General features: G+C 42.2%; 1 protein-coding gene across 3 annotated transcripts in view; it reads right to left on the bottom strand.

The window, feature by feature from the left end:
• GAREM1 (GRB2 associated regulator of MAPK1 subtype 1) overlaps positions 1-15408 on the bottom strand; it is an 85974-nt gene that overhangs the window by 9545 nt on the left and 61021 nt on the right. For all 3 annotated transcript variants that reach the window (XM_048507536.1, XM_048507538.1, XM_048507539.1), the window contains exons 4-5: positions 9696-10874; positions 416-582 (exon numbers count right to left, since the gene is read on the bottom strand). In XM_048507536.1, coding sequence (XP_048363493.1) covers positions 416-582; positions 9696-10874 — 1346 coding nt within the window. The remainder of the gene's footprint in view (positions 1-415; positions 583-9695; positions 10875-15408) is intronic.

A 15408-nucleotide genomic window follows, 5' to 3' on the forward strand; every position in this document is an offset into this window, starting at 1 on the left:
GAGTTCTCCATAAACTTGAGAAGTTACTCTCACCAAACCAAGCCATCGCATATTTGCGTTGACTGACAGTAGATCTAAAAAAAACCCCACCACACTCTTCTCCAACCCTGCCACATCTATAAGCATGGACCAATTCTCACAGAATAGAGCCATCACCCATAAAGGTTTCCATATATTTATTCAGTCTTCCCTACTAAGTGGCAATGCTAACTTCAACACATCATTAGTTTGTACAGTGAATATTACTTTATGGATATAAAAAACCCTAAGCATGATGCTGCAAACCACGTTATTGTTTAATAAATGTATGTTAGAAAAATGTTGTGCAAAACAAATAAATAAAATTTATTTGGTTAACACAAGCAAGAGCTAATGAATCCAGGCTGAGTGCCAGAAGAAAGCACACCATACTTACATGCTATGAAGTCCTGAGGAATAGTATGAGAGAGTTGGACTGGGAGAACGAGTCTGCTGCTGTGCTGGTTTGTTCATTCGAGGCAGAATGGAAGGACTGGTAGACGTGGGCTTTGAATTTCGTGGTGGGACAGGTGGTGCATTCAGGAGCCTGCATTCCTCTCTAACCTAGATGACAAGAAAATTCAGCCATTATAAAGCACATGTGAAAGTACTCCATAGTAATAACCCCAGTAATTCTTGTAGCAAGTCTATATCCCCCTGGAGTCATGAGTAGGGCCCAAAAGCTGGACAAAAGCAACTTGCCTGAGTCAATTATTTACTAACTACATTTATAGGTTGTCTTTTTCACTGAGACTTAAGGTATATTACAGAATTAGAAAACAATCCAGTGAATATCAGCATAATACATACCATCAATGCAATAAAACTGGAAGGCAAAATTACAGAACACTGCAATAAAACAGTAAAGAGCATCCAATAATTCCATTTTACTGAGCATCCCTTTTTAATACCAATTCTCTCTTTATAAAAATGCCCTTCTGAAAAACTCCACTCTACACACTTAGCAGAATACTAAAAGCATGGGATCCTTTCATTTTATAAAAACAGCCCTCTTGAACCACGCTGAACATTTCCATTTTGGGTGCTGTGTGGTTTCCGAGCTGTATGGCCATGTTCTAGCAGCATTCTCTCCTGACGTTTCACCTGCATCTGTGGCTGGCATCCTCTGAAGATGCCAGCCACAGATGCAGGCAAAATGTCAGGAGAAAATGCTGCTAGAACACGGCCATACAGCCCGGAAACCACACAGCACCCAAGTGATTCCGGCCGTGAAAGTCTTCGACAATACATTTCCATAAGACCAGAGTCCATCTAGTCCAGCTCTCTGCTACTCGCAGTGGCCCACCAGGTGCCTTTGGGAGCTCACATGCAGGATGTGAAAGCAATGGCCTTCTGCGGCTGTTGCTCCCGATCACCTGGTCTGTTAAGGCATTTGCAATCTGAGCTCAAAGAGGATCAAGATTGGTAGCCATAAATCGACTTCTCCATAAATCTGTCCAAGCCCCTTTTAAAGCTATCCAGGTTAGTGGCCATCACCACCTCCTGTGGCAGCATATTCCAAACACCAATCACACGTTGCGTGAAGAAGTGTTTCCTTTCATTAGTCCTAATTCTTCCCCCCAGCATTTTCAATGAATGCCCCCTGGTTCTAGTATTGTGAGAAAGAGAGAAAAATTTCTCTCTGTCAACATTTTCTACCCCATGCATAATTTTATAGACTTCAATCATATCCCCCCTCAGATGTCTCCTCTCCAAACTAAAGAGTCCCAAACGTTGCAGCCTCTCCTCATAGGGAAGGTGCTCCAGTCCCTCAATCATCCTCGTTGCCCTTCTCTGCACTTTTTCTATCTCCTCAATATCCTTTTTGAGATGCAGCGACCAGAACTGGGCACAGTACTCCAAGTGCGGTCGCACCACTGCTTTATATAAGGGCATGACAATCTTTGCAGTTTTATTCTCAATTCCTTTCCTAATGATCCCCAGCATAGAGTTTGCCTTTTTCACAGCTGCCATGCATTGAGTTGACATTCCCATGGAACTATCAACTAAGACGCCCAAATCCCTTTCCTTGTCTGTGACTGATAGCACTGACCCTTGTAGCTTGTATGTGAAGTTTGGATTTTTTGCCCCTATGTGCATCACTTTGCATTTTGCTACATTGAACTGCATTTGTCATTTCTGAGCCCACTCACCTAATTTATCAAGGTCCGCTTGGAGCTCTTCGCAATCCTTTGTGGTTCTCACCACCCAACATAATTTGGTATCATCTGCAAACTTGGCCACCACGCTACCCACCCCTACTTCCAGGTCATTTATGAATAGGTTAAAGAGCACTGGTCCCAAAACGGATCCTTGGGGGACACCACTCCCTACATCTCTCCATTGTGAGAACTTCCCATTTACACCCACTCTTTGTTTCCTGTTTCCATTTTACTAGTATCTTATGCCTTACTGCCTTATTCTCATTATTAAAACTGCTTCATTGTTGAAGTAATGTTTGATGGGCAGGGTTCACACCTCATACCCATGGCTGTTATATAACGCCAGCTGTTAAATATTTAAGATAATGTTGGGGAAGCCAGATAAATAACACTATTTGACTCAGGAGTAGACAGTCAGTTCAAGCCTTAGTTTTTATAGATGAAAAATACAAAACATATCCATGGTAGCCCAACACTTAAGAGACCTTTAAAAAATCTGAATACTGACAGATTGTTGTTCTTGTGTTCTTAGCAGCAGGTCCCCCTTCTTAAAGAATATATGGCTGAGATGATTTACTTATGTTTTACCAGCAGAGGGCATTCAGTAACCACTGAAAAATAATCCTTTCAATGTAAGAACTAGGGTAGATTTTAAAGCCTGGTTCCTACAAGGGGACTACCATGTCAGAGGGATAGTTCCTCTTCCATTGGGGTTATTTGAAAGTGTTATGAAACAAATTGCGGAATAGCAAAATCCACTTGCAAACAATTGTGAAAGTAAATTGAAAGTGCATTATTCTGCATGTGTGGAAGGGACCTCAGTTAGGCAATGTGATTCAGCTAAGAGCCCCTAAACCTCAAGTTACACTGCATTACAAAGATTTAGGGGTAGTGACTACTTTTCTATGTATGTTTTTAAGGAGAACACATCATTGAAAGTGGCAGACACTAAATTCACTTTTCAAAGATGAAAGGTTTTGTATATCTGAACAAGGCACATTTATTGCCTCCATCATCGAGTCTAGTGTTTATGGAAACAAATTTCCTGGATGTCTGAAAGCTATCACTAATCCGCCCTCCTCCACAAAAACTGACAGAAAACTGACACAAAGCTTCACATTTAACACACACTTGTAAAAAGGAGTTTACAAAGCACTCTTTTAGAATCATACACACACAAGTCTGATGGGATCTGGGGGCACAGATATGTTAGCTCTGGCTTCCATGGCTTTCCCAAAACAGAGCCAGGCTTTCCTCTTCTTTCAGCAAATGTTTCACTGTGAACTAGATGAGCAAATTCCACTGGGGTGTCTACTTAGAGTAAGTATTACTTTCTTGGCATTGGGCAATGGAGGCACACATCTGAACATACACACAACCGATAATTTAACAGTCACACGCAACAAGCCCAGCTAAATCAAAACTGACAATCTTATAATTCCATCCAAGCATTGCACCAGATATTATTAGTAATGTTGTCTGGTGCCCATATGAGGATGCCGAGACACCCCCACTCCCCACCCCCGTTTTGAAGGCGGTGAGGAACATGCTTGAAACTGCAAGGAATCATGAGATAGTATCTGGGTTATGAACGCCCCATTGCCACTGTGGCTGGAACAGCCTGTCTCTTGCCTAAACAAAGACACACGTGGACCAGGGAAATGATAGCTTACATGATGATAACATCGTGGCTGGTTTCTTTCGAAATCACTAATTGTATGAGGGACTGTATTTGAATATGTGTTTTAAAACTGAGGATTAGGCAATGATGCCTATCATGGTATTAAAACGCCAAAGCCTTAATTTACAGCCTATTTAAATATTAACACTCATTCAAGGGGGAAGCCAAAGCACACTACCCAGAGGGAGCGCTTTATGTGGCCAGTTTAATGTTTAAAGCACCATTTACAGAATCCAACTCATTCAGCAAATCACTGTAATCAACACTGATAGTGTAGAAATGGGGCACTCTTATTGGTGGAAGAGAAGGGGCTTTTAAATGTTGTGTTCAACAGCACTTAGTTCTGCCAGAAGAAAGTGGGTTTTTCTTTGTGACTTCCATGTGAGGGTATAATGCTTGAAACAAGCCTTGAGTTCTATACAAAAAGTCGTATTTGCTTCTATTACTGAATTCAAGCATAAATCTCCAGCTATTCCAATGGTGCTCCCTAGAAATGCTCAGAAATTCAGTCTCTGAAATGTCAATATGGCATGCTAGGTAATATGTCCAAAAAGGCAGAAAAGAGCCCATTCAATGAAGCTCATCATTGCATACATAAATTCTCTCACTGACAGAAGAGATAACAAGCATACATTTTTCCACTGCTGCAGTAAGGTAACTCCCTCTTTAAAAAACTGGACCTCTATATAGCTATTAGAAATTATTTACTAGCTACACATGCTTAATGAAGCTTACGTTAAATGCTTCAATATCAGCACAATTTTAAAATACCATTTTGTCCCAGATGATTTATGCCGACCCAGTCGGGTTTCAAGGCAACAGATGTTCAGAGGTGGCTTGCCATTGCCTGCCTCTGTGCCATGATCCTGGACTTCCTGGTGGTCTCCCATCCAGTAACTGATCAGGACAGACCCTACTTAGCTTCTGATGACAATGTGCTAGCTTAGGCTATCCAGGTCAGATTGAACCTTTTGAAGTCTTGCACAAATACAGTTGTAAGAATTAGTTCTCGCATGTTTGTACATTATGTGAATTTCTTAGCACTCACTGACTTGCAGGTGACTCTCTGAACCAATATCACTGAAAAGCATTATGTCTAAAGTAATGAATAATACTTCAAGACCCAAGTCAGACTTTCTACTCAACAGTAGCACCTCTGCCTTGTCACCATCCACCAGGGTAACCTGCATCAGTCTTATAACCAGAATTGAGACCAGACTGGAAATGATTCAAATGGGAAGGTTTAAAGTTGTTCAGCCACTAGCCAGTCAATCACCTTGCTCACAAATGGAACACTTATTACTCGTCTATAGATACAGAGGTTGACAGTTATCTAAGTTACTGAAGAAGCAGCTTAGGTCTTTCCCGAAAAAACTAACTATAAGTACTTGCTGCCATGCATATCAGAACTGCACAGCAGAGTGCTACTGTAAAGGGGAAAATGGCAAAAATCTTACATTTGGCATCAATAAAAAAGTTAACTTGCTCTCTAAGTATCATCCGAGGAAAAAGCAGAAAGCTATCTTGTCTATATCTGGTTGATCTAGCAATAAGAGTTACCTTCCTTAGCAGTTCCACAAAATGAACTCTTGACTTCAAAAACAAGCATTTAAATATTTTTATCTTGGTAATTGAACAAAGAATTTTAAAATAAACTATGGCATTTAGGCTACATCTCCATGACCATAATCCAGAAAGATACCTGAGATGTACTGAGCAGCTTCCACATCCTGAAGCAGCTGTGCATATCTCTGAATTGTGGTCCAAATCACTATAAAACTTCATTCCAACCATTTAAAAAGTTAAACCAAACAAGGATTTCAGAAAGATGATCATGCTGTACCTTAGCTTATTCCACACAATAGAGCAAGAACCCTCTGATAAGTTAAGGGCGGTGGGCTGAAAATAGTTTATTACCATCCGTTGACACCTTACTTCGATTTGTAAATTCTTCGCAAGCAAGTTAATCAAACTCCTAGAAGATAACCTATGCCTCTATTTGCCACACGTATCAAACACAGTATCTGATATCAGTATCACCTGCTTGAACTACGAAAAATATGTAACCTTTATCATAGAGCTTGAGAAAGAATGGCTAATCACGATGCTTTCACACTGTAGTCATTCTTAGTAAAAACATGAAGCTTTAGCTGTTCAAGAGTAGGGATAGATGATCTTTCACTTTTTATTACATAGGTTTTGTTCCAAGGAACACAGAACAGCATACATTATGCTCCTTCCTACATTTTTATCCTCGGTGCACAAGATAATGTGATTGGTTCAAGCCTGCATTAAGGTGTCACAGTGAACTGTGGCCTAAACCACTTTGTTGCCTAACACCCTTGCAGTTTATTTGTAAACCCCAGTTAAGCATTCCCACCTTTCTCATCTTCAGAGTTTCTGGACAAAGCCTCATACAGGCAGTCCACTTATTATGGTTGGCTGCAATAAATGGCAGAGAAGGGAGAGAGAATCTGAAGGTAAGATGAGCCTCTTCCTTCTCGGCTAAGCAGCAGCCTTCCTATCTCTCCTAGTTTCCACTTGGCTTCTTCACTGAATTCCAAAACTGTTGAACATTGAAACCAATAAAACTTTTTAAACCCCTCGTCTCTTTTCCCTCTTGGTTGTCATCAGCCGCTCTTACCTTTTCCATCCAACCAATTCAGACCCAGTCCTGTTTCAAAATCCCAGTTAAAAACCGAACAGCAAATCAATTTGCCAGGCATCCTGTGATCAGTCATCATACCAATCCAGAGATTAATCAAAGCAGAACTGCAGTTTTCCAAGATGTCTGGATATAGCACCTGGTAGTTTTCATGGCTAAATGGGGTTTGAATTCAGGCCTTGCCAGTCCCAGTCCAACACACTAACCACTATCACAATGACTCTCTAATTACAGACTTTTAAAAGACTTTAAGACAATTAAGCAGCGCAATCATAAGAACATAAGAACATAAGAACATAAGAACAAGCCAGCTGGATCAGACCAAAGTCCATCTAGTCCAGCTCTCTGCTACTCGCAGTGGCCCACCAGGTGCCTTTGGGAGCTCACATGTAGGATGTGAACGCAATGGCCTTCTGCGGCTGTTGCTCCCGATCACCTGGTCTGTTAAGGCATTTGAAATCTCAGATCAAAGAGGATCAAGATTGGTAGCCATAAATCGACTTCTCCTCCATAAATCTGTCCAAGCCCCTTTTAAAGCTATCCAGGTTAGTGGCCATCACCACCTCCTGTGGCAGCATATTCCAAACACCAATCACACGTTGCGTGAAGAAGTGTTTCCTTTCATTAGTCCTAATTCTTCCCCCCAGCATTTTCAATGAATGCCCCCCCCCTGGTTCTGAGTTATTGTGAGAAAGAGAGAAAAATGTCTCTCTGTCAGCATTTTCTACCCCAATGCATAATTTTGTAGACTTCAATCATTATCCCCCCCTCAGATGTCTCCTCTCCAAACTAAAGAGTCCCCAAATGCTGCAGCCTTCCTCCTCTATAGGGAAGGTGCTCCAGTCCCTCAATCAACCTTGTTGTCCTTCTCTGCACCTCTTTTTCTATCTCCTCAATATCCTTTTTTTGAGATCACGTGACTCAGAACTGGAGCACAGTACTCCAAAGTGCTTGGAGGGTCAGCACCATGGCTTTATATAAGGGGCATGACAATCTTTGCAGTTTTATTCTCAATTCCTTTTCTAATGATCCCCAGCATGAGAGTTTGCCTTTTTCACAGCTGCCATGCATTGAGTTGACATTCCCATGGAACTATCAACTAAGACGCCCTAAATCCCTTTCCTGGTCTGTGACTGATAGCACTGACCCCTGTAAGCGTCGTTAATGTGAAGTTTGGATTTTTTTGCCCCTATGTGCATCACTCTTACATTTTGCTACATTGAACTGTGCATTTGCCATTTCTGAGCCCACTCACCCTAATTTATCAAGGTCCGCTTGGAGCTCTTCAAGCAATCCTTTGTGGTTCTCACCCACCCAACATAATTCTGGTATCATCTGCAAACTTAGCCACTGCACGCTACCCACCCCTACTTCCAGGTCATTTTATGAATAGAGTTAAAGAGCACTGGTCCCAAAGAAAGCGGATCCTTGAGGGGACACCACTCCCGACATCTCTCCATTGTGAGAACTTCCCATTTACACCCACTCTTTGTTTCCCTGTTTCTCAAGCCAGTTTTGGCTTAATCCATAGGAGGACTTCCCCCCTCTCTTATTCTCTTCATTGCTGAGATTTTTTTCTCAACAGTCTCTGTGGTGAGGAACTTTGTCAAAAAAGCCTTTTGGAAATCCAAGTAGACAAATGTCCACCGGTTCACCCCTGTCCACATGCCTGTTTACACCCTCAAAGAACTCTAGTAAGTTTGTAGAAAGACAGGATTTTGCCTCTGCAAAAGCCATATGTCTGACTCTTTCTCAGCTTAGGGTCTTGCTTTTCTACATGTTTATAATTTTATCTTTAATGATAGATTCTACTAATTTCCCAGGAACAGATGTCAAACTGACTGGCCTGTAATTTCCCGAGTCCCCCCTAGATCCTTTCTTAAAGATTGGTGTGACATTGGCCATCTTCCAGTCTTCAGGGATGGAGCCTGATTTCAGGGATAAGTTGCATATTAAAGTGAGAAGATCAGCAATTTCATGCTTGAGCGCTTTAAGAACTCTTGGGTGAATGCAATCTGGGCCAGGGGATTTGGTAACATTTAGTTTATCAATGGCTGCCAGAACTTCTTCCTTGTCTATCACTATCTTCGCTAGTTCCTCGGATTCGCCTCCTAAGAAGCTTGGTTCAGGTGCAGGAATGTTCCTCACCTCCTCTTGGGTGAAGACAGATGCAAAGAATTCATTCAGCTTCTCTGCAATCTCCCTGCCATCTTTTAGCACACCCTTTTGGAGAGGTGTGCTAAATCCTTTGCAGAGTGCTAAATCCTTTGCAGAGTTGCACCAAGCCAAGCTCAATGATTTCCATGAGTTTAGATTGGAATACTTCTACATAGGATTACACCAAGCCAAGCTCAATGATTTCCATGAGTTTAGATTGGAATACTTCTACATAGGATTACACTGTGAAAGAGGCTCCCCTGAAGTGTCGTGAAGCTGCTGCTTCCAAAACTCGCTCGGGGGCGAGTTTGTTGGAATACGCCGGTTGCCATCTGTTGCCGTGTGAACAGCAGCGGGTGGAAGCCGGCGTATTCCTGTGACGCTCCCAAACAGCTGCCTACCTTTTCCCTGCCTTTCATCGCTCTGCAGAGGGAAGGGGACAAGCCTTCTTGCCTCCATCGCTTCAGTCGTCGCTCTGGCCATGGGGCATGTCCCCTTCCCTCCTGAGAGCAACAAAAGGAAGGGAAAAGGTAGGTCGCTGTTCGGGGGGCTGCGTGGCCATTTGTGCGAACGGCCCCAAACATGCTGATGCAAGCTCACATGTGCAGAAACCGCCTAAGCTTCAAAGAACAGGACAATCAGCTTTGCAGTCAGATTAGACAATGGCTAATGTATGCAGTCACAAATACAAGAGACATGGAATGGAAAAGTCAGCAAAGGAATTAAATCAAATCCCTAAGACAAGGTACACAGACTGCTTTCAGATCTTTCTGGTTTGCTCCAAAATCACTTCATAAAGAACAGCTTGGGAAACATACTAAGCCCTCCAAAACATAGATGATCACCTAGACAAAAGAATAGGTAACAGCATCAAAAATAAAACAGCTGAAAAACAAGTTACGGTGATAGTAGGAATAGATATTCCTAATTTGACCAAAATGGACTGTTCACTCAGATTAAAATCTAGAAGCACAAAACCAGTTGATCAGGAAGAAGAATTAATGTGACTTACGGCTTCAGATTTAGGAGGCACAGGTGGTGGAGGTAGGGAAACATCTGAAGACTTTGATGCTACAGTTGAGGAACCAGATGCTGGAAGAGACGAAGTACCACACTTGGACCGGAAAGAGCTCCTATAACTGTCGTACTTATTCTTTTCACTTTGTGTGCGAATAAGAGGCTTATCACTCGTTTTCCCACCCCCATGGTACAGCCACAGCTCTTCATAAGGAAGTTCTGGCTTGGCAGGTAAACACAGAGATTCTTCACTAACTTCAGGAAAAAGGTAGTCACTGCTACCATCGCCTGAGTCCTGGTACTGTAAAGCATCATGAGAAAATAAAGTCCATTCATTACACAAATCCCTACAACCATGGAGATTCACTTCACTGTTCCCATGCAGGTTGTTTCCATAAACACACACTGAGAGACGGTGGAAGGACTGCGTCAATTCATCTCGAGCATAGCTAAGAGAGTTGGGCACATGATTGTGACCAGAGCACCGATTTTTCTGGGGGCTTTTGCAGTCTTCGTTCCAATCTGCTTTCACATCTCTCACAGCACGGGAATATTCGTCTATATCAAACTGCTCTTCACAAAGGCCAAACCAGTGTTTGACAAAGCTTTCATGCCACACCTCCCCTTTCACAAGGCTTTCTGGGAGGCAAAATTTGGGAAGAGCCAAGTGCAGAGGGAAATGCATTGGAACAATATTGTTACCGTGCAGAGCACAACAAACCACCACTGTCTTGGTTTGAATGTTCACAAACTTGTACCGGTGACCCTCACGGACAAAATGCAAGTCATAAGGATTTCTGGGAGGAGGGCTTGGCACAGTCACATTCACGGGCAGTCGTGTTTTTTCTACAATATTGCGGATTGTGTGCTCGCCTTCTTGCATTTGCAGCTCCAGAGGGCTGCGTGTACTGAAACGGCCCTTGCACTGGAAGGGAAGGCTAATGCTTTCATTGGTCCTGTGGTTCATACAGATCAGACATGGCATTTTTCCTTTGCCTAATTTGCTGATGGAATTCAGCTTCCCAATTTTTTTAAAGATGGTGTTGAGCCGTGACTTTTCCTTTGAGGATTTTGCATAAAGGATTTCTGCTTGTCCCATCAAAGTCAGCTCATCCCCAGTACAAAGTGTGATGTTGTAAACTTCAGTGTCCTCATTGCATTCACCAGAAGCAACCTGAAACACAGAGAATGTAAATTTAGGATGCTTGGCAGGCCACATGGTTGCTAACCTCCAGGTGGGGATTGGAGATCACCCAGGATTACAACTGATGTTCACACAACAGAGATCAGTTTCCCTGGAGAAAATGACTGCTTTCGAAGAAGGGTGCACTCTATGGCAATATACCCTTGCCGAGGTCCCTCCCCTCCCCAAACGCTCTCTCCCCGCACCCCCAAATCTCCAAGTATTTCCCAACAGAGTTGGCAACCCTAATTAGATGCCTGGAATACTTCACAGGGGGGTAACATAGGAAGAGCGAGAGCGAGAGAGCAACAGAGAGAGAGAGAGACAGAAAACACATCTAGAAAATGAATAATAATACTAGAGCTGGTAGTTTCTTTAGATACAAGGTTGAGGGATCACCATTGCTTTTGTAAGCATCCTAATGTCTTTGTTGTTCTCTTAAACAAAGAAAATAAGGAATTTCCATCAAAATCTGTCTATCAGACAAAAACTACTTACCAAGGGAGGAAAACATTCCAAAATACAATGAAGACTTTATCAACAGAACTCATTATCCAATGCAGTGAAAACAAACATTCTAAGCTTCCACACTTCCAACACACACAGCCATGCAAATTAGCATTTAATGGGACACACAGCTTGTCTGAATGTTTCTCCATCTCATCCACACTGATCTTGTATTTCTTACAGTAGCATAGCTCAGCATTTTCTTGATTTAAAGGGTGGGGCTGTGACTCAGAGCAATGCCCAAGAGAGAGACATGCCAAATGTTACAAACAAAATAAAGTTCATTCACTAATAACCATGACTGAGCTACCACATCAAATTACACAGAACCACTATAAAACCACGCTCTCTCTCTTAGATACACACATACTCTAGATGGGATAAGAATGGGGGATGGATCGAAAGGAGAGAAAGAAGGACATTAAGATGGCAGATGCTGCTTGGTCTGTGGTATGCAAAGAAGTTTCCATAGGGAGAGACGTTTATGCAGTGGAAGTCTGAGGAGACAGAGTATTAAGGAGAAGGATTCTGTAAAGTGGCTGCAAGGGATGAGAGGGATTCTGTAAAGCGGTTGCAAGGGTATCCAGGTGGTGAGAGGATCTGACACCTGACACGCAATACTGGAATAAGCTGTCCTTGTATTGACAAAGACCTATAGATGAACCTGTGTCCTCACTTTGCCAGGATCGAGATTGGTCCCAAGAATGAAGTTTGAATGAGACTGGGTCATTCAAAAGTTAACTGCTGCCTAGATCCAGCAGACCGATCAGGAGAGAACATGTGGCATTCCAGGGAACCGGGTATGAAACAACAGTAACAGTGTTTATCAGATATTCCTGTTTTGATCAATGGTTGGATCAGAGGTGACTGACCATTAACCATGAAGGATTCCCACAGCTTTAATGGAGCATTCTTTGAAGCGTGGGATATGTTTGCATTTGGCCGGCCTCAGAGCTGGGAGATCGGTATTACTGACATCCGTTTTCATAATAGAATTGCCTTGGTCATGCGGACCAGGGTGTGCCTTCTGAGACTTATCCTTCGGATCCTAAGTCACGTAGGCTTTTAAGGGAGTGCTTTACAAAACAACTATGATGGGACTGAGAATTAGATCAAAGGGTCTCATCAAAAGGCTAGGACTTGGATCTTAACAGTTCATACATAGTAACATAGTTCTACTAGCTCAAGAACAGACTATTGAGAGGCTATGAAAGCTTTCTGGATGCAAGTCCAGGTTTTTTTTGGGGGGGGAGCTTCTTACTCCTAACCACAGATTCCAGAGACACTCCCCATTTACATAACTAACAACAACTATGTGCCATCAAGGAGCAACTGACTCATGGTGATCCCAGGACCGTTCAGTTTTCAAGGCAAGAAACTAAGAGAGGTTGTTCGACATTGCCTCTGCGTAGCAAGCTAGGTCTTCCTTGATGGCCTATCACGCAAGTACTAACCGTGGCTGACCTTGCTTAGTCTTCCAAGCTCTGATGAGACATATTAGGCTGGGCTATCAGGCAGCTACCTAAAATAATTAGAGCAACACATATATATTTTATATCAACCACGTCAGATGAATCCAGTTAAAATATTTTAAAAGTATGACTACTAAATTTGTTTTCTGTTCTCCCAGAGAACAGAACTTTGATTTCCAGAGTTATTCTAGTCTCTAAGGGGTCTCTCTATATGGCCAATTGGCCATGCTGGCAGGGGATGATGGGATTTGTAGTCCATAACATCTGGAGAGCCACAGGTTGCAGACCCTGGGGCTAGGTATTCAACAGAAAGTGCTGTGGCTTAAGCCCCTTCAGCAAGTCTTCGAGTGGTAGCAAATTTGAGACGAGCAGGCATGTTGAATAATCGCAGTCAAAACAGAGTATTGTGCAACTTTACATTAGTACAAACAGAATGGGCCCCGGGGGTGGGGGGGGAGAGTATCAGAGGGCGGCTAGACAGCCCAGCATTCCAAGGCACAGGTGTGTTACATTACACTGCAGAGCACAGATGAAAAACAAGATTCAGTTCAATCAGTACAGTAAGAGTGTGTATGGACCACTCCCAACTACTGCTGAATTACCAAGGTCAGATAAATAGGAGTGGGGTGCCAAAAAAAGGTAGGGACCCATTTCAGAGTAGGAGGGCACACCTTTTACCCGTCTTCTGAAAACACTGATGATTGCACAATTTATGTATCTGTTCCATAAAGCCAGTTCATCTTTTAGTAGTACTCAATGTTCTTACTTTAAAACAAATGATTAACAATGGTCCATTACACAACTTAATAAACACAATTTACTAAATAACTTATATTACTGCTTCTTTAAAACTATATGAACAATGCACTAAGCAGTCCCTTAAAATCTTTGACAGCCACAAGCAACAAAGTGGAAAAACATGTGAGGATTGGTCACATCTTCAATGAGCTCCTGACAGAAAACCTGAACCATGTTTCACACTGTTTCAGTATGTCCTTTCCCTTCTGGCTAATATCTCAATTCTAGAATTTCCTGAGAGGAAGTTATTCAAACATCATGTTATCTGCAACACAGCCAATTCAGGAAACAATCAGCACTTTACTGCATGTGACGCTCATTCACAATTCAGACAAGGCAGCAATATGAAACATTAATGTTAGAGGACAGTAACCTTCCTGCTGATGACTTACTGAGGTCTGTGTGTGCGCTCTTCTCTCTCACGCACATACACACAGTTTCAGGTAGCATTTACACAAAAGCCAGCAGTATTCAAGACACACACATGCATAAAGAGGCACATTCTGTAATTTGTGAAAAATGAACATATATCTAACCACATAGAGACAAAGCAGGACACAGTCTGTATATATATCCTACAAGTGCAATGTCCATGTAGGAAAACTACATTGTGTGAGGCCTAATGGCTCTGTATTTTGAATGCCTATTTTTCTGTTAAAGTAAAGATCACTTAGCACCCCCCCCCCATATATATATTAGCTCATCTGTCTTATTCAGACACAAGGTGGGTTACAGTGTAAATCAATGCAAATCAATAGGATAATCCATGTGATAAACACTATAACAGGACAAGAATTACTGCAATCTGAAATGATACAACCACTGCAACAATATAATTAATTCCATTTAAAACCCTAGGTAGAAAACAAAAGACAATTAAACGCAGTGAAAGGCTGCTGGAGTGAATTTTTTAAAAAGGTCTGTAAAGATCCAGACATATGTACATCCCAGGGGATTGGGTTTCCACAAATGGAACCTCTAAAAAGGTTGTTTTCCTGCAATAGCCCCTATCCCCAAGATTATTTTAGAACATCAGCTGCTTTGTTCAGAAGAAGGTGGTTCTTCCCAGGCATCTTTCAATTGGGCTCAGAGACAAACAGAGAGCTAGTACACTAATTATGTGTGTTCTGTGATAGTGTAGTACTAGCCACTGCATTTTGCGCCAGCTAAAGTTTCTGCATCATCTGCCCAGGCATCGCATGCAGGGTGAATAGCAGTAATCGAATCTGGATGTTACAAAGACAGATGGAACTGTGGCCAAGTTCAGTTTTTTCTAGAAACCACCACAGCTGACATACTAACCCAACCTAGTAAAAAGCAATCCTAGACACCTATACAAAAGATCTCTCCTATTCACTCCACAAAAAACCTAGGAATATTTTCAGACCACAGAGCTAATTTTACAGGGCAAACAAATATTGTCGAACAAGCTAAACAACTATCCCATACCAGCTTCATCCTAAAATCCATAGTATTCACATCTTGCCTGAATTATTTCTTTTAGTTTTCCAGGTTCTACTGGACTTCTTGTTTTATTTTGTCAGGATTCAGTTTCAGTTTGTTCATTCTCTCTCAGTCCTTTACAGCCTCTGAACACTGATCCAGCTCTTCTACCAACCCCCCAGATTTTGATAGGAGAGAGACAGATCTGGGATATACTAGCATGAACAACAATGTTGTTACTAGATGCCTGTGCAGTGTAAAATGATGCCTGTGTAAGATATATACCCCCAGGTGACCTGTGGGGC

This window comes from Sphaerodactylus townsendi, linkage group LG09 (genome assembly GCF_021028975.2).
Source record: "Sphaerodactylus townsendi isolate TG3544 linkage group LG09, MPM_Stown_v2.3, whole genome shotgun sequence".
Taxonomy (NCBI): Eukaryota; Metazoa; Chordata; class Lepidosauria; order Squamata; family Sphaerodactylidae; genus Sphaerodactylus; species Sphaerodactylus townsendi.